Raw genomic sequence first — 23,269 nt, 5'->3', positions numbered from 1 at the left:
TTTTACTACTGAATGCAAATGATTCAGGCCAAAATCAATTATCACACATACATAGCTATTCAGAAGGGAAATTGAACCATTAATAAACAGTTGACTTTCACCATATTTACATGCTTTAATCTAACATGTTAGTTCTCAAACATTTGCGTCTTAGGATCTTTTAACACTTAAAACATGAAAGACCTTTTGTTTATGTATGAGGTGATGAAGTGAAGTCACTCAGTTGTGTCCGACTCTTTGCGACCCCATGGACTGTAACCTTCCAGGCTCCTCAGTACATGGGATTTTCCAGGCAAGAGTACTGGAGTGGGTTGCCATTTTCTTCTCCAGGGGATCTTCCCGACCCAGGGGTCGAACCTGGGCCTCTAGCATTGTAGGCAGACACTTTACCATCTGAGCTACCAAGGAAGCCCTTTGTTTATGTAGGTTATAGCTATTGATGCTTACCTTATTTGAAATTAAAACTGAAAAAAAATTGTAAGTTTTCATTTAAAATTCACAAAATAATTACATGTCAACATAAAACATGTTTTTTATGAAAAATAACTACACATTTTTAAAAAAATGAAAGCAGCCTTGCTTAAAGGAAGAAACCTAGGTTTTCACATTTGCATTCAATCTGTTACAATGCATCACTCATCTGAAACATATGAAGAAACACCGCACTCACACAGATATATACTTGGAAAGGGGAGGGCCTGGTGGACCTCATTAATGGGTCCTGGGTACCTCTACAGGTCTTTGGACCACACTTTGAGAACCACTGGTATAGAATAAAACCGGTTAATATAATTTCCAAGTTCTCCACACTTTGTTCACATGCCAACTGACTTACTCTAGTCTTGCAAAGACCAATCAGTGCACTAGTACAAATAACAGTCAAAGGTTTGCCTATTCTCAACAAAGCATTAATATTTAAATAACATTAAATACTTTGGTGCTATATTGTCGAGTTATAAAACCACCAGCCCTGGAGGCTACTCTAGGTCCTTTGCATTTCTACAAAAATTTTAGCATCAGTTTGTCAATTTACCTACACACACACACAGAGAGGAAGTAGACTGCTGGGTTTATACTGAATCTTTATTTTGAAACAACATCTTAACAATACTGAGTCTCCTGACCCATGAATCCATGAAGGCAAGGAATAGTGGAATAAACTCTACAATTATAACTTCAACCCAGAACATTCTATTTCTGCTACTTATGTAAGAAGAGTAAAACCATGTTTCATGTAACTCAAAGGATTCTGAGCAGTTAAATCTGTTTGATTTCAGTTTTCAAATGTGATCTCTTACCTAGAGCCCTTATAACCAAGGAAGAGCATCCCATGTACTCACACACACTGACCACCAATACTCCAAACTGTGATAATGTCCAACAGAAATGAACACTGAAATTCTTAAGACACCACCATCTCGAGGTTCAAAACTAGAAAGAATCCTTTTTTGAGAGGTCAAAATATCACCTGGTGAATGAAGTCAGTTCTATTTTTAGACACTTTTGTTTCTGTCTGTGACAAAGCATACTTAATATGGATATGAAATCAGGAGCTGTCACTTCTCCAATTTAGACTTCAGTTCTGACTATTTACAGGCTTAAGTAAGGCCCAACTCAGATTTCTACATTTGCATTATACCATCAACATGAGCATGAATCTCATAACAACATTAATGAAGAAACCACTCAGCATTACAAGAGCTTTTATTTTTTTGACATAATTTAGCTACCAAGAGTGTTTTCATCAATCCTGTCCTGTGTCTACAAATCAAAGAATGCACTGCCATCCTCAGAAAAGTGACTTGTGCATGTTCTCCATAAGAGCGTCAGAAAAAATAGAAAAATACGTCTGTTTAGGCCACAGGTATCATCCCATGGGCATGTAAAAAGAATCTTGAACATAGGTACCCCTCTTCCCTGACTCGTGCTGAGTCTCTCCTATAAGTAGCTGTACCACAGCTGGCAAATGTGACAATGATCAAAGTGACAATGATCAAAAGGAACTGTAGTCAAACTCTTTGTTTTGTAGAAATAAACACTAGCAGGGCCTACTAACAGGACCTTTCTTTGCAAACAATAGTTGAAAATGTCATAATTTGAATTATGTAAAGAAGTGTTTATACTGGTATTCTGGAATTTTAAAAATTCCTTACCAACATGGCATCCTATTGTTTATTAAATCTAAAGAATTACCCTTTTGACAGATCAAAAAGTGAAATGTTTTATGAAGTAACATATGAACACAAAATGTAAAGTTATACGTAGCCTTTTTTTGGCATGGGCAACTCTGAATTTTCAGAGAGTTCACAAACACCACCAAAATATATTCACTTAAGTTTAAAATAACACACAGATAGATGCCCCTATAATAATATGGTATTTTTCCCTAGCCAAACATGCCTGTCATAATAAAACTTAGATTTAATTTAAAATCAGCACAGTGTCACATATTACCAGTATCTACACAAAATAAAAACAGTATGACAGCTGCAAAGGGCTAAAGTTATGTGAAGTGTGGTTGTTCACGGTGACCTTTACTTTCACAGCCAAGTATAGAGCATTTCATTTAATAAGAACATTAAAAAATCTGCATTTGCAAAGAGGGGGCAGAGATGATGCTACTTCAAAACCTAGTATGAATATCAATAACTGTATAATCTCATTAAGTGCCTGAGGAAACCTTTATGGGAAACTAACCTTTCAGATTTGTGGGCTTCTTAAGGAATCCTTGAAAAACGGGTGCTTAAAGTGTGCCAGTCTCTCTCGCAAAGGGGAAGTTTGAAGGGGGAAATACAGGTGATAAAAGAAATACCTATCGGCAAAACTTGCTGTTTCACAACAAGCAGGTGGCTATTTGCACAGTTAAAATAACAAAAACGACAAGTCTTGTTATTCTAAAAGCTCTGTTAAAAGAGATGACCTGTCACCACAACAAGACAACCAAATTTCAAAATTAGGGAGGAAAACTGCCTTTCTGAGTTAACTTCATCTTGAGGTTACTGAATGGCACAGAAAATAATAAAGAGTATTACACAGCTGCTCAAAATCCAGTTCAGGCAATGTGAAGCCCTTCTTCAGTGTATCAAAACACATGAGCACATGAATGTTCTCAAAAGTATAAAAAACTAATGAACTTTTCTAAATATCTAAATCATTTACTGAATATTGCCTAGCTGGCTATTATGGGGAAGAGCAAAGTAGAATAAAATCAAGTCTCTGCTAATTTTGAGTTTAGCCTCTAAACTGGTACAGAGATGACTCCTCATGTCCATGAGGGACCAACACAACGCATCATTAACATGTTCCGGGAGGAAGTCAGGACTCCTGGGGGGAGGCACGTGTGGACGAAAGGGTTCTGAGGTAGGCCTCCACAAGCACGAATAAAAACGGCAATATGTGCTGCCACGGTGTCTTTGGGGGACAACAAGAATCTGGTTTCAGTTCAGAGCTAAGTATCAGCGCTGGGAAAGGCAGGGAGGTCAAATACAATGAGGTTCCAGATTACATGGGGGAAGGATTTCTGATAAAAGATTAAGAATCTGGATGATCAAATTTAGGCAGTGATGAGTCAGTGAAATAATGCCCTTTTTTATTTAACACAGTATCAATGGGAGATTCATCTGACAAGTTTATGGACTAGGACAAGATTAGAAGCAAGAACAGTCTAAAGATTACGGCTAGGATTTCCCTGGTGGCCCATGGTTAAGACTCTGTGCTCCCAAAGCAGGGGCCCTGTGTTCAATCCCCGGTCAGAAAACTAGATCCCACATGGCTGCAATTAAGACCTGGTGCAACCAAAGAAAAAAATAAATATTTAAAAAAATAAAGACTCTGGCTGTAATCCTATGAAAACACAATGGTGGAAATGACAATTTCCAAGATCTTTAATATTTCTCTACTGAGCTAACACTAAAGGATCACAAAGACACATTAGGAAATATAAACAGCATGAGTGCAATTACGAAAAAGATTTAAATTGTGAATACCTAAAGTTAAGAGCACCTTTAATAGAAGAAATTTTAAAAATAAAAACAATGTATATAACTTCCTTCCAATAAATTTTAAAATGTAAAGGAAATAGGTATTTTTATAATAATACTACCAAAACTGACTTTTAAATGAGGTCGGAAATATAAATAGTCCAATATCACATATCAAGCCAATCAGTTTTATGAATAAGTTCTTTAAGTTTTCAAAGAATAGACACATAATGCCAGAACATAAGACAAAACGCTTGTGTTAGGGCACAGGAAAAGATGAAAAACTTTCTGTGAGATTAATGCAACTAATACCTAGATAAGAATAGCATGCCCACCATATATAAGCACACGCATACACAAAATTAACTCACTTATTAAAAAGGTACAAAATCTAAAATAAAATTAGCATTTTGAATTCATCAGTACTGAAAGATCTGAGAGAGCTTATCCAAGGAATGCAAAGGTGGTTTAACACTGGAAGTTTATTAAATTGAGGGATTACATATTAAAGGAGAAATCTATATGATCATCTTAATAGATTTGGAAAAAGCATTTTATAAAATTCAATATTTCTGAGTTAAAAAACTTAGCACACTACAAATAAGTTTCTTAACCTGATAAATAATATCTACAAGAAACCTTGCACCACCTGGTTTATAAGAGTAAAATATCAGAAATAGTCTTAAAAAAAAGAGGAAATAATAATAATAATAATAGAGAATACTACATAGCAGTTTGAAAAGAACTGGGCTGACCTGGAAAGATTTCTTATTATATTGTTAAGTAAGAAAGCAAGTTACAAAACAATATGTATAGTATGTTCTCATTTGTATAAAGAAAACCTTGTATTTATGTACACATGTATACAACTGCATATAAAAATAATATATAATCCAAAATAAATACACAGTGTAAATAAATATACTCTTCAAAGAGTGGGAATTTGAGGTGGGGAGAAGGGGTGAAGGTATTAAATGAGTATTTTTACCTTCTATTCTACATAAACCTGTCTTTGCTTTACTTGTATATTAAAAAAATGAAATTAAAACTTAAGAAGACAACAAAGTGGCCAGCAAATAAGCAATTTAAAAGTCCTGGTTTTGCTTTAATTCTGACTCTATTTTTAGACTACAAAAACAGCCAGATGACACTAAAGTGCCTGAACAAGTTCTGATCCAATTAACATTGTGGGATAGAAATAATTTCCATTAAGAAAACACTGCTAAACTGCTCAAGTCTTTCTGCATTTTGACCAGGATTCACTTAATGACCCCATACATTGATTCCTAGTGAATTACAACCGTTCAATTCAATACAGCATATAACTGTACATTATCAGACTGTACTGCAAAGTATCAATCTTTTTAGAACACAGCCCTAATAAAAACAGCATGTTTTATAGAATCAGCTTCAAGATAAATAAATGCACTGGAAAAAAATACCTTTAAATTAAAATCAAAAGAGACATTTAAATTTTCGGCATTCTTCATTATGGGAAAGAATTTCCCACTTTGAGACTATTATATATCAGAAAAGCTCCATCTGTTGTATAATTATCTCTGATAAATGGCCTGATGCTCCAAGCTTCATTAGAGAAAAGGGAAGGGAAAGACACATACAGAGAGAACTGTAAATAAATCTCCTCACCATATTTCACTTAAAACCAGCCCAGCAGGAAGTCATAAAATATTTTTTAATAGGTAATATTTTCTAAATGTTCTACTAGAATAAGTCAGCTGGTTTTGCACACTATCCAGTCTTCAAGTAGGCATAGTCTGAAAAGAGAAAACTAGCTTTACTTAGCAATAATTAGAAATTTAATTGGTAAAAACAGACAAAAGTTCAGCCACTCAGTGGCAGTGATATTAATTTTCCAAGGGACTGCTTTGTCAGACAGGAATCAAGACTAGCAGCCAATGAAGCCCTATGCACGTTCAAAGACCCAAAGGCAGTTTAGCAAGGAAATCTGTTAAAACGCACCACCATTTTATTTTTTAAATGCCTGGGGAAGCTGGCTATGACCAGGAACCAGTTTCCAAGGAAACAACAGAACTCTCTTTGTTTAACAAAATTAATTTAACCACAGATAAAGAATGCTCTCAAATTTCTATTTTGGGAATCACTGTTACATTAAAGGAAAATCTAGCCAGCACTCGGAAATGAGGCTTTATTCATTAGAAGTCTTCACTAACATTCCGGTTAGTACAGTTCTCACTTTTTCTGTATACTTTCTTTTGGTTACAACAAAATCATCTCTTGTGTTTATTAATATGTAGTAGAGAAAAACAGGGAAAAAATATTTCAGCACTGTGGATAATTTAAAAAGGCCCAGCGCTGACTTCAGCCCTGTCATGTGACTCAAGGCAGGTCACCATTCAAACCTTTTCCTCGTCTGGAGAATAAGGAAGAGACGATGTGCCCTGCCTATGTTGCACTGTCAGGACAGTCCCAGAAAAATGTGTGTCAAAGGGCTCTGTAAAACAGGGGTTGACGGACTTTCTCTGCAAGGGACCACTGGGTCTCTGCAGTAACTACCCAATTCTGCTGTTAAAACGCAGAAGCAGCAACAGGCAATACATAAATGAATGAGCGTGGCTGTGTTCCATTAAAAATGTATTTAAGAACATCGGAATTTGAATTTCATATAATTTTCACACGTTGTAAAATTACTGTTCTCTTGATCTTTTTCATTTAAAATCACTCGTAGCTCATGGAACATACAAAAACAGGGGATGGGCCAATTTGGCCTGTGGGTTATAGTTTGCCAACTTCTCTTATAAACTATCACTTTTTGCATGTATGGGTTGCTGTTTATCTCTTAGTATGAGCCTCTACAGAGTTCAGAAAGTGTTCTGTATGAGGAGGGCCCTCTCTGTTAGATTAGAACGTCAGAATATTTAAGAACAAGTCCATTTCTTGCCATTGCCCTTCCCTAGTAGCAGAGGTCAGTTCCCCTCCTCTCCTGCCTAGAAAGAAACAGACAAGCCAGCTCTCTACCAACACCTGAACTTCCATCCACTATGCAGTGGGACTGGCCAACCTCCCCTTCCCCCAAACAAAAACCCCGACAAACCCTAGCTAAATAGGTATGTACATCGTAAGGCCCCCCAACAGGTCACGAGTAGGGATGTCCAGGCCATTTAAGAGCATAACAACAGAAAACCTAATTTATAGGAGAAATAGAGAAAAATGTCTTCTAAAAAATCTTTTAAGTCCAATCTGTGAGACTCTCACTTGAGGTGACCAGTCAGCTGCCCATCTTGTTAAGGCTGTCAGGGCAGATGCATTGCAACTCAAGATAAGATAGTGAAAGTGACTGTCAAGTACAGTGAAGACCCAGGTGAGAGTAGACAGCCTGATCCATTAACACCTTCAACTGTGACCCACCTAGGAGAAGAACAGTGGAGGAAAAGGCAGCAGGGGCTTGCAGACATTAACAGAGAGCAGAACTCCCTACCATGCAACCACCCTGATGGCTTTAACAACTAGCTCCAATGTTCAACCCCACAGCCTGACATTATCTTCTCTTTCTTCAAAAGTTGGCTCAAGAAACAAAGTACAAACCACAATTCAGCACCTCAATGGAAAACCTGGAAATTGGCAGAAAAATACTTAGGTAGTAGCAAAAGCATTAAGAAATATATGTGATTTTATTCAAGTGTGCAACACTGTCCTCTGCAGTCCTTTCTACTACAAATCATCACACAGACAGGCAGCTACTCGGTGGCAGCTGGCAAGCCAGGCTGCTCTGGGATCTTGGGCGAGAGATACAGAATCATCCAGGGCCTCCATTTCCACATTTGCAAAATAGGTACGGTCACAGTACCCATCTTACAGGGTATTATGATCAGGAGGCAGGTTAATACAAACAAGTATCTGGAACAGTGCCTAATACTTGTAAATGCTCTGGTGATTCCTATTACCATTTTTATAGCGTTTAAATATTATGACAAGTCCTTTTGGTCACTGTTAGCATTTTGTTTACACTGTGTTTTGAAAATGTTCCTAGTGCCTAAAGGTCCGTGGAATCTTCTGCAGACACCATAAGATGGGAGAGGAAGAGACGCGTGTGCTCAGACAAAAATACCACTTGGAGGTTTTGGACACCTGTTTTGTTTGACCTTCAGTCAAGGAGTTTTAACAAATTCTTTTAACAAATTCAAAAATCTGCCCTGTTCTCTGCTTTATACACTCTTAACCAAGAGTTCTTATCTTATCTGCAGTCTTTTTAAAACCGTATTAACGCACCCAGACTCTTGCCACGTGTTATGTTCATTTAACAGTGAGAAGCAGAAAGTAGATGTAAGCAATACTCATGCTCTTGATTATCAGGAAAGAAGACACGGCACTTCTGGTCCTACACAGTAACAACAGATCCATAACTACTGTACAGCTTACAAATTAGGCTGTACTTGGATTTGGAATTCCAAACCCATTTTCCAACAACTCCCACACCTTACTTCTCCATAACTCTGTGGGGAAGCTAAGGGTCAACAGATGGAATTCTGATCTCTTAAGAATACTTAAAGATTAATATACGTAATCCCCTGATGCCTCTTCTTCCACCTAGGTACATCACAGTTGAAGAACTATGCAAAATGTCAATGGATCAGGCTATCTCCTCTCACCTGAGTCCTCACTGTACTTGAAAATCATTTTAATTATCTCCTGTTGACTTAAAATGCATCTGCCCTGAGAGCTTTCTTTTCTTATCCCCATAACCCCCATCCACAAACCAGGAACACATCTCCTCACTCTAGCATAGTTTTCAACCTAGGTGAGATGGCAAGACCCACGTGTGAAAGCTTTTGCAAATGACATGCTTCTTAACCACTATTTCTGCTACTGCCTCCCTTTTACTCTAAAATTCTTATGCACCTGTCTAGGAGAACAAGTCAGGATCTCAAGAAGAGGCGTACATATTTGAAACAGTGACCTCCTGGTGGACAGAGACGTTAATCTTACTCATTTCAGTACCCAGCACTTAACCAAGTGTCATTTAGCAAAGACTGTTAAATGAAACCACTGAAATAGTTTATTAAAGAGTTTATTAGATAACCAATCATACCATCACCAAACTGAGTATTTCTTGTCAATTTACAGCTTCCTGCAGCATTTTCGGGAGAAGGCAATGGCACCCCACTCCAGTACTGTTGCCCGGAGAGTCCCATGGATGGAGGAGCCTGGTAGGCTGCAGTCCATGGGGTCGCTAAGACTGGGACATGACTGAGTGACTTCACTTTCACTTTCCACTTTCATGCATTGGAGAGGGAAAGGGCAACCCACTCCAGTGTTCTTGCCTGGAGAATCCCATGGACAGAGAAGCCTGGTGGGCTGCAGTCCATGGGGTCGCACAGAGTCAGACACGACTGAAGCAACTTAGCAGCAGCAGCATTTTCACAATGTTGAGGCAATATGCTATGATTGTTGAAAGTGAGAGGGACAGAATAGGATAGTTACACAGGTAGCTGTAGGGGTCCCAGTAGGGGACTACAGCTAGAGAGGGAAACCTAGGGAGACCACTGTGAGTTAATGATTACTCAAGAAAGTTACCAGAAAGAACGTCATGGAACAAAGCAGGCTTGCTTAACTATAACGCTAAACATAAAAGCACGAGATATGCACCAGGTCACGAGGTAGAAGAAAAATGTTACAACTCCTATTGATCTGAGTAAGCATCATGATAATCCTAGTTTGACCTCACAGGGTCAGACATTCTCCTGCCCAATATGATGGAGGGGCAAGCAATATAAGACTGACTCTACTCAAAGAAGGCAGTCTTTTCCCCCTCCCTCACTTTCCCTTGACTATATTACTGTAGCCCACTTAACCTTCGAGGCAGAGCTCCCTCACCTGTCTGCCTGCATCTCTCTCACAAGCATCCTATATTAATAAATCTACTTCTTACGTATCACTTTGCCTCTTGCTGAATTCCTTCTGCACTGAGACACAAAGAACCTGAGCCTCAGTGAAGTCCAGACGCCAAGTGAGTGATTCTAATTAAAAGACCATGGGTTCAAATCCCAATCAGGGTTTTGGCTGGGTTCAAGTCCCAGCACATGTGTCCCAGTCTGAGGTGCACGGTTTCAAAGGCAGAGGCCTTGAAAGTTTCACAGGCTCTGGAGCCAAATCAGTGGGTTGGAGCATGAGCTACACCGGGAAGCAAGAGCTCTAAACTTCAGATAGAAGTTACTGAACCATTCTATGCAACTGCCTCATCTTTAAAAACAGGATTAATTAATAAAAGCACCTACCTTATAGGGTATTGTGAGAATTGTATGTAAAGAGCTCAGAAGATAGTCAAACACTTCATAAATACGAGTGAACATTTTCATTATTATTAACAAAGCCCATACCATACAATGAAATTTGTTCCTTGGCTTTTATGACCTGGAAAGTGAAAGTTAGTCGTGTCCGACTCTTTGCGACCCCATGAACTATACAGTCCATGGAATTCTCTAGGACAGAATACTGGAGTTGGTAACTTGCCCACTATTATTCACCCCCTCTCTGACTTCTTCAGTTGCTTACTCTGTTCTGGTTTCTGTCAAAGTTCTAGCATCACTGCTTTTCTTTCTTCTCCCTCTCGGCTATCTCACTGAACTCCTAAGGCTTCACCTATCATCTGCGTGGGGATGAAGCCAACCTTGATTTCTCTCTCCTGAGCTCTAATTCAGACTGCCTAGTTGAACACTTAAGTCATCACTGTATCTCAGATTAGCAAATCTCCTTTCTCTAGGTCTTTGAAAGGCCAAGATTTATAATAATGAGCCCAACAAGAACTGGGAAATGAGATTAGCTTCTGAGAGTTTCACTTAAACAGTTAAAGCAGTGATGTCTCCAGAAAGAGAATGGATCTGAAACTCGTTTTGGGTTGGCCAAAAGGTTCATTCATGTTTTTCCATAATATCTGACAAAAAAAACTAAACGAACTTTTTGGCCAACCTGACAGAGCCACACATCCTTAATCAGACTTAAAGTATTTATGTATATCAAAAGAAAAAAACATGGCAATCTACAGAAACCTAGAATGGCAAGTTATAGAAACACAGCAGGTGCTATGTCCCAGGGGCTCACAAGCTCAGGGCAGGTCCAAGCCCAGGGACAGGAGGGGGAAAAGGGTATGAAGATGGAATCTTGTGCTGAACACAAGACCTTCCCTGTACGTCCTTAGAGTCCCCTGATAATTAGGCTCACTCAATTAAAATTTCACTTCATTTAACCCCACTTGCTCTGAGTCCATACTTTGCTATTTGTTATGTAAATCCTTTTTATGGATCTGCTTCCCAAACAGATCTGACTCCAGAGAAAATGTTTTAGTCATATGGATATAGTATTTTTATTTCCAATCCCTGTTACAAGGATTTTTCATGGTGAATTAATCAAGTAACTTTTGGTTACCCCATTAAGTTTCCACATAACCTTAATTACAGAGAAAAGAGCTGATCTTACCAACATGTTGTTGTTTGATCACTAAGTCATGTCTGACTCTTTGCGACTTCATGAACTGCAGCACGCCAGGCTTGCCAACATGAATATTTCTATTCTCTATGGCAGTTACATTTCATATTATGAATAAACTGATTAAAAGCATGAGTTCTGAAGACAAATGCCTAACTTTGGATCCTGTTCTGGTTTCTACTAGTTTGTTTTGTGTGTGTGCTTAGTCACTCAATCATGCCCAACTCTTTGGGACCCTCTGGACTGTCGCCCTTCAGGCTCCTCCGTACATAGAACTTTTCAGACAAGAGTACTGGAGTGGGTCGCCATTTCCTCCTCCAGAGGTCTTCCCAACTCAAGGATCAAACCCATGTCTCCTGTGTCTCCTGCACTCCAGGCAGATTCTTTACCTGCTGAGACACTGGGACCCATGAGCAAATTACTTGATAATTTTGTGCTTGTTTCCTTATCTATAGAATGGGGATAATGAGTATTCACACCTCAACGAGCTGTCATGAGGAATAAAAGAGAAAATACACGAAACATATAGAACAAAGTCTTGCACATAAAAAGTGCTCAATTAAAAAAAGCTGTTGTTATCTCAGAGCACTCGGGCTGCTCAAGTTGTTTTGATCCTGGCCTGATCCTGATGTGTGGATCCAATCAAATGCTGTTCCATAAAATGAGATCCTGATCAGCTCCAACCTTGCCTTAGACAAGGAGTCCTTAACCTAAAGGTCAGAGTGAGCTTTAGAAAAAGTTTTATTCAAAACTGAGTATAAATGGATAGTGTGTATTTTTCTGAGACAAGGGGTCACAGCTTCTCAATAACCCCAAACAGATTTTTAAATATAAAACAAAGCCTACTATCTTAATATCATCACTACCACTTTCATCTATTCTTCTCTTCTTATGTAATTTCTACACCTTCTCCTAGGCCTCTTTCAACAGTTTACAACAATTTAAAAATTCTCTCTATGCAATATTATCTAGTATAATCCTTCCCTTTTCCAATACTGCCAGGTTACTTCTCAGAATAACTATGGCAATATTCCTTCCTTTGCTCAAAAACATGACTACTGTCTCAACACCCAAGCATCTTCACTGAGCATTCAAGCCGCTACGGCATGGCTATACTCTGTCCAGCCTTGTCCTCCATAAAAGGCCCTAAAGGAGTGAGCCACTTGACACTGCACACTCCATGCAACTTTCCTCCGTGTGTCTGTCTTCAAACAAGTAAACCAGTAAATCAACACCCTCCTTCAACAGTCCATGTCTTTAACACATGGAAAAGGACCATTAAAATGGGTGCACACAACTGTGTACCGGGGTTTCTCAACTTTGGCATTACTAACATGTCAGGTTGGATAATTCCTTGCTGTGGAGGGCACAGTGTCAGAGGTTTACAGCACTGGGGGGAGGGGGAGGAGCAAAATCACTCCTAGCTGAGAACTGCTAATTTATTATAAGAAATATATTTAATTTCCTCTGATAAACAATAAGTTCTTTGAGGACAGGGACTATGGCCTTTTTAACTTTTATATTCTCAATTTTACCTAGTATGACAGTTTATGATAGGTTTAGATAAATGTTTGTTCTCTGCTGAAGTTAGAAGACAAAATATTCTAACCTACCATATTCCAAGGATTTCTAGATATTCTGAAAATTTGAAACACCAAATTTCAACCTGTTATTTAAAGCTTTTAAAAGGTAAAAATGGCTGTCATTAACATCACTATAATTTTCAACAAACTCTGTCAATTACAGTTGTGCTCTAAAGGAAATGGCTATAGCACTATAAAGCTTAAGTGGACAATGGACTTCCACATCATATATGTGATAATAGTATTCTATCACTAAGGACTTATAGAAGAGTAACGGAAATTACTTCCTCCTCCCTTCAAATATCCTATGTATACAGGATATAGTGTTATCTCAGTTAACTGCCTAGAAACATTCAAAGCCTATTTAGTGAGAAAGGCAAGGCTTCAATGGAAGGTTGCTAAATCAGGGTAGTTCCCTAGACCAGTGGTTCCTCAATTCTTGCTGCATATTAAGAAGTCTCTGAAGAATTAAAAAGAACATATCACTGAGCCTCCCTCAAGACCAATTAAATTAGATTCAGGGAATGGTACTGAAGATTAAAATTGTTCTAAAAATCCCCAGTGCATTCTAATTTACAACCAAGGCTGAGAACTGCCCTAGACTGGTTCAAAATCTCATGTACCCTGACAGTTAACATAAAAGGCACTCTTTTTAGAAAAGTTTAAGCTCAATGGAAGGCTGAAACTTATTCTCTACCTTGCTGACTTGGGCCTGTACGTTAACACTTAATCTTGAATTAAAAGAGCTGCTAGTCTTTTCCTGGGAGAGGCATTACAAAGAAACTCATGATATGATTCTTAGGTGGCCTTCTCTACCACTTCACAGGATCTGGGCACTTACACTCCTCTTTACTTGGTGCAGTTACATTCAGCTCTGTCGGAAGCGGCTGCTGGCTAGGACTAAGAGTTGGCGTGGTTAGCGAGGTATTCTTGTTGTCACTGGTGGTCTCTTCGGAAAACAGATCTGATTGGCTGTTACTTGTACTTGGAGTGGAATCATCGTCTGGTTGTTTCTTTTGAAAATCTGAAGAGAAAGAGTGAAAAGAACAAATTTAAATAAGAAGTTCACAATTACCCTGGATATTAGAAAATAATGAAAGTGTAAAAATTAAAACTAATTTGAGTGATTAAAAAATGTAACTAACATACTGGTCAAAACCTTAGAAAATTGGTGGAGAGTCAATGAGTTAAAGATTCCCATGGTCCTTGTATTATTCAGGTAAGTGGTGGACATGCTGATTTTAATGTAAGACTCAGAAAAGCCAAATGCATGTTAAAATTTTAGGGGTAAACAAGGATAAAAGGAATAAACAAAAACTGTTCAAACCAATACTGGACAGATTAGAAAGTGAAAAACAGCCGAGGAAAAAAGCAGGGTAAACAAAAAACAAATAATAACGTGGTAGGAGTAAGTTCAGATATACCACTAGTGGTAATAAATGTAAACAGGCTAAACTTAGTAGTTAAAATACAGAAAATTAAAACTAAATAAACAAAATCCTGTTTGGAAAATTATGGTGTTTCCAAGAGACATACTGAAAATATTAACAAGAGAGAAAAATTTTAAAGTATAGAAACAAAACACCAGTAAATACAACTGATTAAAAAGCTAATCATAGCTATAAGCACTGTATGGAAATGTAAACTTTGAAGCAAAAGCGTTATGAGAGGTAAAGAAGATCATTATGCAACAGCAAAAAACAAAATTACCAGAAATATAAAACAACTCTTATTTAATATATATGCACCTGAAAACAAGGCCTCAAAATATGTAAAGCAAAAATAATTGGAAATCATTGGAATCTATGGGATTTGATGATTAGAATTTATGGGAAACCAACAATTAGATGAGGAATTATTTTCAAAGACACGTGGAATATTTATAAAAACTGCCTAAAACCTGGATAAATTCTGACCACACATTATGTTATAAAGCAAATGTCTCAAGAGATAACAAAGAATTAGTAAGAAAGAAGCATTATTAATTGACCAGAGAGCAATTAAGTTAAAAACTGGTAATAAAAATCTTATATATCTGCAAGTTTTTAAAATGCATTTTAAACTCAAGGGTCAAATGAGAAATTAGAAAATATGTATAATTAAATGATAATATAATTACTCCTTAGCAATATCCAGTGAAGACAAAGATGCACATACATTATCTATACCCTGTCATTCTATTAGTAGGTATATACCTCAGAGAAAATCAGCACAGAAGTACAAGGATGCTGATTATATACTGTTTGTAATACTAACAAGTCAGAAGCAACCTAAATGTCCATAAATCGTAATATATTTAAATAGTGGAATAATGTACACAGTGAAAATCAATGACTATTGCCACAACACATTAACATAAATAAACCTCAAAATTATGTTGAACAAAAGAAAGTCACTAAAATAATACAGTAAGATTGTACCACATAAACATTAAAAACATGCAAAACAAATCATATATTCTTTCAGAATATGTATCTCTAAGTCACTAAAAAATTAACACAGTTCAGGACAGCGGTTACCTCTGAGATTGGCAGTGAGCAGTGGGATGTGAAGTGAGAGCTATGCAGAAATATTCAAAATTATAGGTAATGTCCACTGGCAGAGAATAGATTAAAATGGTATATTCATTCATTTGATGAAATAATGTATGGTAGTTAAAATATTTATAAATGAACAGAGCTGTAAGTACAACAGAAAATCTCAAAACAATGTTGAGAGAGAAAAGCAAGCTACAGAAAGATACATATGTCTAACGTGCTATGTGTGTTTTGCTTAGTCATTTACTCCGTGGAAGGAAACTTATGACCAACCTAGACAGCACATTAAAAAGTACAGACATTACTTTGCCAACAAAGGTCCATCTCGTCAAGGCTATGGTTTTTCCAGTACTCATGTATGGATGTGAGAGTTGAACTATAAGGAAAGCTGAGTGCCGAAGAATTGATGCTTTTGAACTGTGATGTTGGAGAGACTCTTGAGAGTCCCTTGGACTGCAGGGAGATCCAGCAGTCCATTCTAAAGGAGATCAGCCCTGGGTGTTCTTTGGAAGGGCTGATGCTAAAGCTGAAACTCTAATACTTTGGCCACCTAATGTGAAGAACTTACTCATTGGAAAAGACCTTGATGCTGGGAAAGACGGAGGGCAGGAGGAGAAGGGGATGGACAACAGAGGATGAAATGGTTGGATGGCATCACCGACTCAATGCACATGAATTCCAATAAACTCCAGGAGTGGTGATGAACAGGGAGACCTGGCATGCTGCAGTCCATGCAGTCGCAAAGAGTTGGACACAGCTAAGCGACTGAACTGAATGCTCAGTTGAGTCCAACTCTGTGGCTCCACAGACTGCAACCTACCAGGCTGCTCTGTCTATGGAAGTCTCCAGACAGGAATACTGGAGTGGGTTGCCATTTCCACCTCCAGGGGATCCTCCCAACTCAGGGACTGAAACTTGCACTGTGTTTTCCCAAAGCTTTTCTAATTTTCTGTTGTCACTGAAGTCTTTACAGGGCATCTGAAAGCTTAGATCTGAACTGAACAAGGGTCTTCAATTCTATCTGTAATTTTTTTTATATCTTAAAGCCAGTGGTATGTATGTGACTGCTTAAAGTATTATGTTTAGTCTCTGTATGCTTCCTTATTAAAAAATCTTATGCTGGACTATGAAGGGGGCTTCCCTGGTGGCTCAGACGGTCTACAGATAATACTTTTCTGTATCAATTCAGAGAAGGAACACAAGACCCTGTACACTCCACATCACCTTATCTTTTGAACCAAAGAAGCTGTTGTTACGCTCAATAATCTCATCAGAGTCACTATCCTGACATATTCTGAGCATACGAACTGCTAGCATTTATGTTGCGTTTACCATGTACCAGGCACTGAACTAAATGTTTTATCTATTTAACTCATTTACTTTAATCCTCCAAACAACCCTACCAAGGGAGGTATACATTACCACCACTTCGTTGATGAACAAACTGAGGTTTGGAAATTTTAGGTTAATTTGTTGCAATAGCTAGTAAGCAGTAGAATCAGGATTTAAACATAGGTTTATCTGACATGAAAATTCATGGTCTTCAGTCTTAACCACAGGATGAAAAGACCTCCATGTCAAACCCCCACCCATTTATAGGACCAAAGGTGAATGCAATGGATTTAGCCAAAGAATCACTAATCTGCTGTGCCCATCAGTGATTTAAAGCCTCTACTATTTCTGTGTATTTATTTCTCCTAGCCACTTTCTTACTTTTCAGTGTTTTGACATTTTAAAATGGCTTATTATCCCAATGTTAGTTGTACAGCACTTTTAGAGAAAAGGGTACTACATAAGTGGAATAAAAATATTGCAGATAATGCTTTTTTAATATCATGTCATCTCATTAGCTCTATGTCAATAATCACTGTGTCCCTCCTATAGCCACTTCTTTAGCACTTAATTGGAAATAAGACCCTAGAAGAACTGAAATTGAGTCATCATTGTACCTTTTAACAGAATCCCCAACGCCTCAAGACAGACACACATAGAATCACTCACTGAGGCACGATAACTCTTTGAGGTTAAATCACATTGGTGTCCGAAGACAATTACCAGGTCCCACCTACACAATCTCCAGCCCGTGTTTACCGTTTCTTGATGTCGAGGTGCTCCTCTTTAAATAAGTTTTCTTTTGTGAATCTGCAGCTGACAGATTCTGACAGAATCTGCAGCTGTACCTTCTTTTACCCCATCTTCTCACTGATGTCTTTTATGTACCACCACAGGACGATGGTGTGAAAAAAATCACAGGGCTAACAGTATTCTTCACAAACCAAATTGGCTGCAAACAAGAGGACTAGTAGAAGCTTTATACACTCTCCATTTCAATTCAATAAAGAAATCAGAAATAACAGAATTTCACAATCAGAATTAACTTTAAAGATCCAGCCCGATCCTCTAACTTTACAGATAAAGAAAGTAAGAGCCAAGAAAGTTAATGCAACTCACCAGATGAAATTCAGTTAATTATAAGAGTTTTCTAACTCCCAGGCAAAAGTTAGCAGCCTATATGATACAAAAGCTTTAAAGTCAGATCTGGAATCAAATTCGGACTTTGCATATGACTAAAAGCAAACTGTTTATTCTTTGGGGGTCTTGTCTGTAAAACGAAGGGAATGAGTTATTTCTACCTCTCAGGATAGTGTGGATTAAACAAGATAATGTACATAAGCTATCCGCACATGTTCAGTTCAGTTCAGTGGCTCAGTCGTGTCCGACTCTTTGCAACCCCATGGACTGCAACATGCCAGGCCTCTGTGTCCATCACCAACTCCTGGAGTTTACCCAAACTAATGTCTATCGAGTCAGTGATGCCAGCCAACCATCTCATCCTCTGTTGTCCCCTTCTCCTCCTGCCTTCAATCTTTCCCAGCATCATGATCTTTTCAAATGAGTCAGCTCTGTGCATCAGATGGCCAAAGTATTGGAGTTTCAGCTTTAGCATCAGTCCTTTCAATGAATATTCAGGAATGATCTCCTTTAGGATGGACTGGTTGGATATCCTTGCAGTCCAAGGGACTCTCAAGAGTCTTCTCAACACCACAGTTCAAAAGCACAAATTCTTTGGTGCTCAGCTTTCTTCATAGTCCAACTCTCACATCCATACATGACCACTGGAAAAACCATAGCTTGACAAAATGGACCTTTGTCAGCAAAGTACTGTCTCTGCTTTTGAATATGCTATCTAGGTTGGTCATAACTTTCCTTTCAAGGAGTAAGTGTTTTTTAATTCCATGGCTGCAGTCACCATCTGCAGTGATTTTGGAGCCCAAAAAAATAAAGTTTGCCACTATTTCCACTGTATCCCCATATATGTGCCATGAAGTGATGGGACGAGATGCCATGATCTTAGTTTCCTGAATGTTGAGCTTTAAGCCAACTTTTTCACTCTCTTCTTTCACTTTCATCAAGAGGCTCTTTAGTTCTTCACTGTCTGCCATAAGGGCAGTGTCATCTGCATATATGAGGTTATTGATATTTCTCCCAGCAATGTTGATTCCAGCTTCTGCTTCTTCCAGCCCAGAGTTTCTCATGATGTACTCTGCATATAAGTTAAATAAGCAGGGTGACAATATACAGCCTTGACGTACTCCTTTTCCTATTTGGAAGCAGTCTGTTGTTCCATGTTCAGTTCTAACTGCTGCTTCCTGACCTGCATACAGATTTCTCAAGAGGCAGGTCAGGTGGTCTGGTATTTCCATCTCTTTCAGAATTTTCCACAGTTTATTAAGACCCACACAGTCAAAGGCTTTGGCATAGTCAATAAAGCAGAAATAGATGTTCTTCTGGAAGGAACTCTCTTGCCTTTTTGATGATCCAGCGGATGTTGGCAATTTAATCCCTGGTTCCTCTGCCTTTTCTAAAGCCAGCTTAAACATCTGGAAGTTCACGGTTCACGTATTACTGAAGCCTGGCTTGGAGAATTTTGAGCATTACTTTGCTAGCATGTAAGATGAGTGCAATTGTGAGGTAGTTTGAGCATTCTTTGGCAATGTCTTTCTTTGGGATTGGAATGAAAACTGACCTTTTCCAGTCCTGTGGCCACTGCAGAGTTTTCCCAATTTGCTGACGTATTGAGTGCAGCACTTTCACAGCATCATCTTTGAGGATCTGAAATAGCGCAACTGGAATTCCATCACCTCTGCTAGCTTTGTCCATAGTGATGCTTCCTATGGTCCACTTGACTTCACATTCCAGTATGTCTGGCTCTAGGTGAGTGATCTGCACATGGGCACTCAACAAATGATAGTCATTAAAAAGAAAAAAGTCTAAAAAGAAAAGAAAATGATAGTCTTTAAATAAAGAACTATATCTTCCTTTTAGCCCTGATGTTTGCATTATAGTTCTTAACCTCTTGTTCCTTTCTTTCTGTATCATTCAGCATCCAATTTATGACTAGAAACAGAAGTAAAAAAAAAAAAAAACAAAAAACCTCCAGAAGTCTATTCCAAGGACAGAGGGAGCAGATATATATCCCATGTAAAAAGTAAACAACAAAATAGGCAGACACTGCCTCCTGTTACTCTACTCCGGAAAGCAGTGCAAGAGAGGTCAGAAATAGTCACTCCATTTGATCCAGAAACAGAAAAGACTTGTTACTTGTTGGTTTACAGTTCTCATATAAATGGGAAAACTAGAGCTCTCCAAGCTTATCCATCTTTTTGAGGGGGGGGGGGAGGAATAATTATCTATTTTTGTAAATTGGTAGAGTTTATCCTATATACAAATGTATAAATTTGGCCTTGAATAAAGTTTCTCCAAAATAAACTGTTTGGAAAACCTAAGTTAAAACTTTTGAACTTTAAAGGGATTGCTGCTGAAAAGGGAACAGAAGCCAAGATCTTGGTAGCTTATCTTATTATCAACTAAGGGGAAAAATAATTTCTCAACAAACGTACTCTTAGAACCTGAGGTATCCAGAAATGGGATGGTTCCACAAGCTAAAAAAACTGACCTAATGCTACCAGCTGAGCCAAAATGACCAGTGAAGAAGTCCCTGGGGCTGGTTACAAACATACTCACTAGACGTATTTTTTTCCATGATTTTACTCACAGGTCAATCTTCTTACTGCAAAGTGCACCTCAAAAGACTGGGAGCACCAAGAAAGCACATTGTCCTTCCTGCTGACAAGCTCATTCACCTGGGCCGTCTCACTGGGACTATACCTTATCTAGTCATTACTCAAAACCTATATATATATATATATATATATGTATATATGTGTGTGTGTATATATAATTTATCTCTTAGATGAAACTACACAGATTTGGCAAGATGATTAGCTCACTTAAACTCCCACCCTGCTTCCAGATTATGATCATACCTATGTCTTTTTGAATGATTTGCCATTCTCTTCTCCAGAGGACCTCTGTGACTCAGGGATTGTACCCAGGCCTCCTGCATTGCAAGCAGATTCTTTACCATCTGAGCTACCAGGGAGGCCCTTTTTCAAGGCAGAGAATACATACAAGTGATTTGGAAAGGATTTTGCCAAACTTTTTCTTTAAAAATTAATTATTTTTTAAAAAACATTCCTTGGTAACCTTTTTCCTCTTCATAATATACCCTGATTAGTTTTCCTTTGTCACTTATAGATCTCTGTGATCACTGATAGGCACAAGGAATGCCCATTTATCATATAGAAACCAAGCCAATTCATTTTTGTTCAGTTCAGTTACTCAGTCGTGTCCTACTCTTTGCAACCCCATGGACTGCAGCACACGAGGCCTTCCTGTCCATCACCAACTCCCAGCGTTTACTCAAACTCATGACCATCAAGTCAGTGATGCCATCCAACCACCTCATCCTCTGTCGTCCCCTTCTCCTCCCAGCTTCAATCTTTCCCAGCATCAATCTTTCCCAGCATCAGGGTCTTTTCAAATGAGCCAGTTCTTCGCATCAGGTGGCCAAGGTATTGGAGTTTCAGCTTCAGCATCAGTCCTTCTAATGAATATTCAGGACTGATTTCCTTTAGGACAGACTGGTTGGACCTCCTTGCAGTCCAAGGGACTCTCAAGAGTCTTCTCCAACACCACAGTTCAAAAGCATCAATTCTTTGGCACTCAGCTTTCTTTATAGTCCAACTCTCACATCCATACACGACTACTGGAAAAAGCTATGACTACCATAGCTTTGACGAGACGGACCTTCTTCGACAAAGTAATGTCATTTTAGTGTTATACATTTGCAATCACCAATTTTTCACATTATAAGCAAGATTTCATCAAACTTCCTCAGGTTATATTGCTAGAAACACATCAACGAGGTAAAAGAGGATGCATATTTTTAAAGCATTTGGCACACGCTGTCAAGATTTTCTTGGCACGATTCCCTGTGATTCCCCATAGCACAAGACTTACTATGGTGTGTAAGAATCATCTGTTCACTTTTCAGTCTCCCACATTACACAGGCCCGGGACAAAAACAGTGCTTCATAAATGTTAACTGGATGAGTAAGTGGCCAAATGTTTTTCAGCAGAAAGCCTATCACTGAATTACATTTCAAATTATTTTATCAATTGTTATTTTAAACCCTTCAAAAACTATTGTGTGTGCCTCTAAGGGCAGTCCTAAGCATCATCTGGTTTAGCAATTCTAAAAGATGAAGTGCTATGAATTTCTATTTTCATAATCAATAAGGAGAGGTGAGAAATTCAACTGCATTTGTTCTAACTCATTCATTAAATCTATCTGGCCACTAATAATGCTTCTATAGGATTGTTAGAGACCACTAAATCTGGATATGGCTTAAACTGGAGGTGAAAGAGGAACTAAGAATTAAGTGCCTACTGTGACTAAGACACTCCGCCAGAGATCTTACATTCATTTTCTCATTTAATTCTCAAAATAAACTGGGTGGCAGATGTCATCTCCACATTTCAGCAGAGGATGAGGAGCGTGGCAAGTCTAGGCAAACTTCTCCCTCCTAAATATGCTGGAGCTAGGGTGTGAGACCCAATTTCGGGTAACTCTGGCATGGAAATTGCCACTACAGAATGCATCATCAAAGCAACCTTGGCCCAGCCTGTAGGGTGACTTTTCCAGTCTCCACTTTCCATTCCCAGGCTCCAACCCCCCATATGACTCTATATCACAGATGACAACTCCATGTTGCCACTGGGAGCTTTAATTTGGTATTTCACACCATAAAATGCTTCATGTTTCAAGTACCCAATTAAAGCAAAATTGAAATGTTGAAAATAAAAATTCAGTTCTGATATTTCCAAAGTCTGATTCATGCAAGGCATTGTATAATATAAAAAGCCTCCTCTAATGAAACAGGGTCCTTTCTCCTCTTTTCTTCATCCCTTCTCCTAGTTTATCTCCACAACAGGCTACAGCTTCCTCACATAAACACATCTCTAGGTTTTTTAAAGCTTCACATTCCCACCCCAACCACAAACCTTAGATATCAAATTTTAAAAAGCTACAAAGCCATTAGCAATAGCCAACCAATTCACAAGTCTGCATTCCATTCCAGCCTTCTAATTAAAATATTAAACTCTAAAATATTAAATTTAAATGTTAATCTGGGTTAATAGCCTCAGCAAAAAACAAACCGGTTTAATCAAGAATGACCAAGAAGCAAAGGACAAACTAACTCCCATTAAAATCTTAAAATGCAGTCACCTTCAGTTCAGTTCAGTTCAGTCACTCAGTCGTGTCCGACTCTTTGCGACCCCATGAATCGCAGCACACCAGGCC

The 23,269-nt window shown here is 38.4% G+C and overlaps 1 protein-coding gene across 2 annotated transcripts in view; it reads right to left on the bottom strand.

Moving 5' to 3' along the window:
* The window catches only part of ZFAND3 (zinc finger AN1-type containing 3), a 328,186-nt gene that overhangs the window by 66,051 nt on the left and 238,866 nt on the right, over positions 1-23,269 (bottom strand). For both annotated transcript variants that reach the window (XM_070777441.1, XM_019985979.2), the window contains exon 3: positions 13,866-14,048. In XM_070777441.1, the coding sequence (XP_070633542.1) occupies positions 13,866-14,048 (183 nt within the window). The remainder of the gene's footprint in view (positions 1-13,865; positions 14,049-23,269) is intronic.

This window comes from Bos indicus, chromosome 23, assembly GCF_029378745.1.
Source record: "Bos indicus isolate NIAB-ARS_2022 breed Sahiwal x Tharparkar chromosome 23, NIAB-ARS_B.indTharparkar_mat_pri_1.0, whole genome shotgun sequence".
Taxonomy (NCBI): domain Eukaryota; kingdom Metazoa; phylum Chordata; class Mammalia; order Artiodactyla; family Bovidae; genus Bos; species Bos indicus.
The sequence above is the reverse complement of the archived record's forward strand: the minus strand, read 5'-3'. Positions and strand labels throughout refer to the sequence as shown.